The sequence below is a fragment of the Sycon ciliatum genome, unplaced genomic scaffold, assembly GCF_964019385.1.
Source record: "Sycon ciliatum unplaced genomic scaffold, ocSycCili1.1 SCAFFOLD_2013, whole genome shotgun sequence".
NCBI lineage: Eukaryota > Metazoa > Porifera > Calcarea > Leucosolenida > Sycettidae > Sycon > Sycon ciliatum.
The window spans coordinates 10,001-10,991 of NW_027044544.1; the positions used below are offsets into that span (position 1 = coordinate 10,001).

General features: G+C 49.7%; 1 protein-coding gene across 1 annotated transcript in view; it reads right to left on the reverse strand.

The window, feature by feature from the left end:
• LOC135830401 (myb-like protein P) overlaps positions 1 to 234 on the reverse strand; it is a 2,000-nt gene extending 1,766 nt beyond the window's left edge. Inside the window, exon 1 of the mRNA XM_065342656.1 lies at positions 1 to 234. This exon is cut by the window's left edge and continues 1,766 nt beyond it. Coding sequence (XP_065198728.1) covers positions 1 to 114 — 114 coding nt within the window. The 5' untranslated portion in view covers positions 115 to 234.
• Positions 235 to 991: the final 757 nt, after the last annotated feature.

A 991-nucleotide genomic window follows, 5' to 3' on the forward strand; every position in this document is an offset into this window, starting at 1 on the left:
ACTTCCCTGCGACTGACCAATACCAGTACAAATTGACTGCTCTGAAGAAGCACTGGACGCACAACTAGTGAATGAAGAGTCATCATTTGACGGATAGTTTGGAAGACGGCACATGATTGCTGCTAGCTTCTGAGGATGCTCGGAAAACTTGGAAAAGTCAACCTTGTCGGATAGACCGTTTAATCCTCTGCTTTGCTAATTGTTCGCTTGGCTGCTAACGAATTATCTGACTCCTCCTGAAGAGTGTGTTTCCAATTTATAGCTCCAGTTGGAGATCGAATTGCCTGTCCCACGCGCATTTGACAGACGGCATGTCAAGCCCCACCATGATGCGTGGTACCACGTTACGTATACACCCCGCATCACTGGCTGCTATGGATTGCCACATAGTCCGAACAAGCTTCTCTGCATGTATGCCAGCATACTGGATCCGCTCGGATCAGGCTCGCCTACACTGGCTACAGGACCACCCAGGTCCCTGGTGTTTGGACGGGGCACTGAATGTGATACTCATGCTTGCAGTACTAGCGAGGGTGCATGAACTGTCCAAGCAACACTCCGTGGCATACATGTGTGTTGTACTACTGAGTGAAGGGTCACTGTGCACTGTACTTGTCTTTACTCTGACCAGCCTACTACTAATACTACTGTTAGTAGTCGCAATCCTCTCAGCTCAGTGCATATCAAGGCAATCATGTACGCGCTACCACACAAACATTCCATGTGGCACATGTGCGTGGCATGTTGCTTGTCTTCGTCTGTCACGAGTCTGTCAACATAATGACAGTTCTCTGCTGGCGCCGGTCATTCTGAAATCCGTCTGTCCGCACTACACACACACACACACACACACACACACACACACACACACACACACACACACACACACACACACACACACACACACACACCACACACACTGTCCTTGCCTTGTGTCAAGGACGAAGCGCATGTTAGCCCAGTGCCCATAGCAGAATCAGGCGGATTTCTC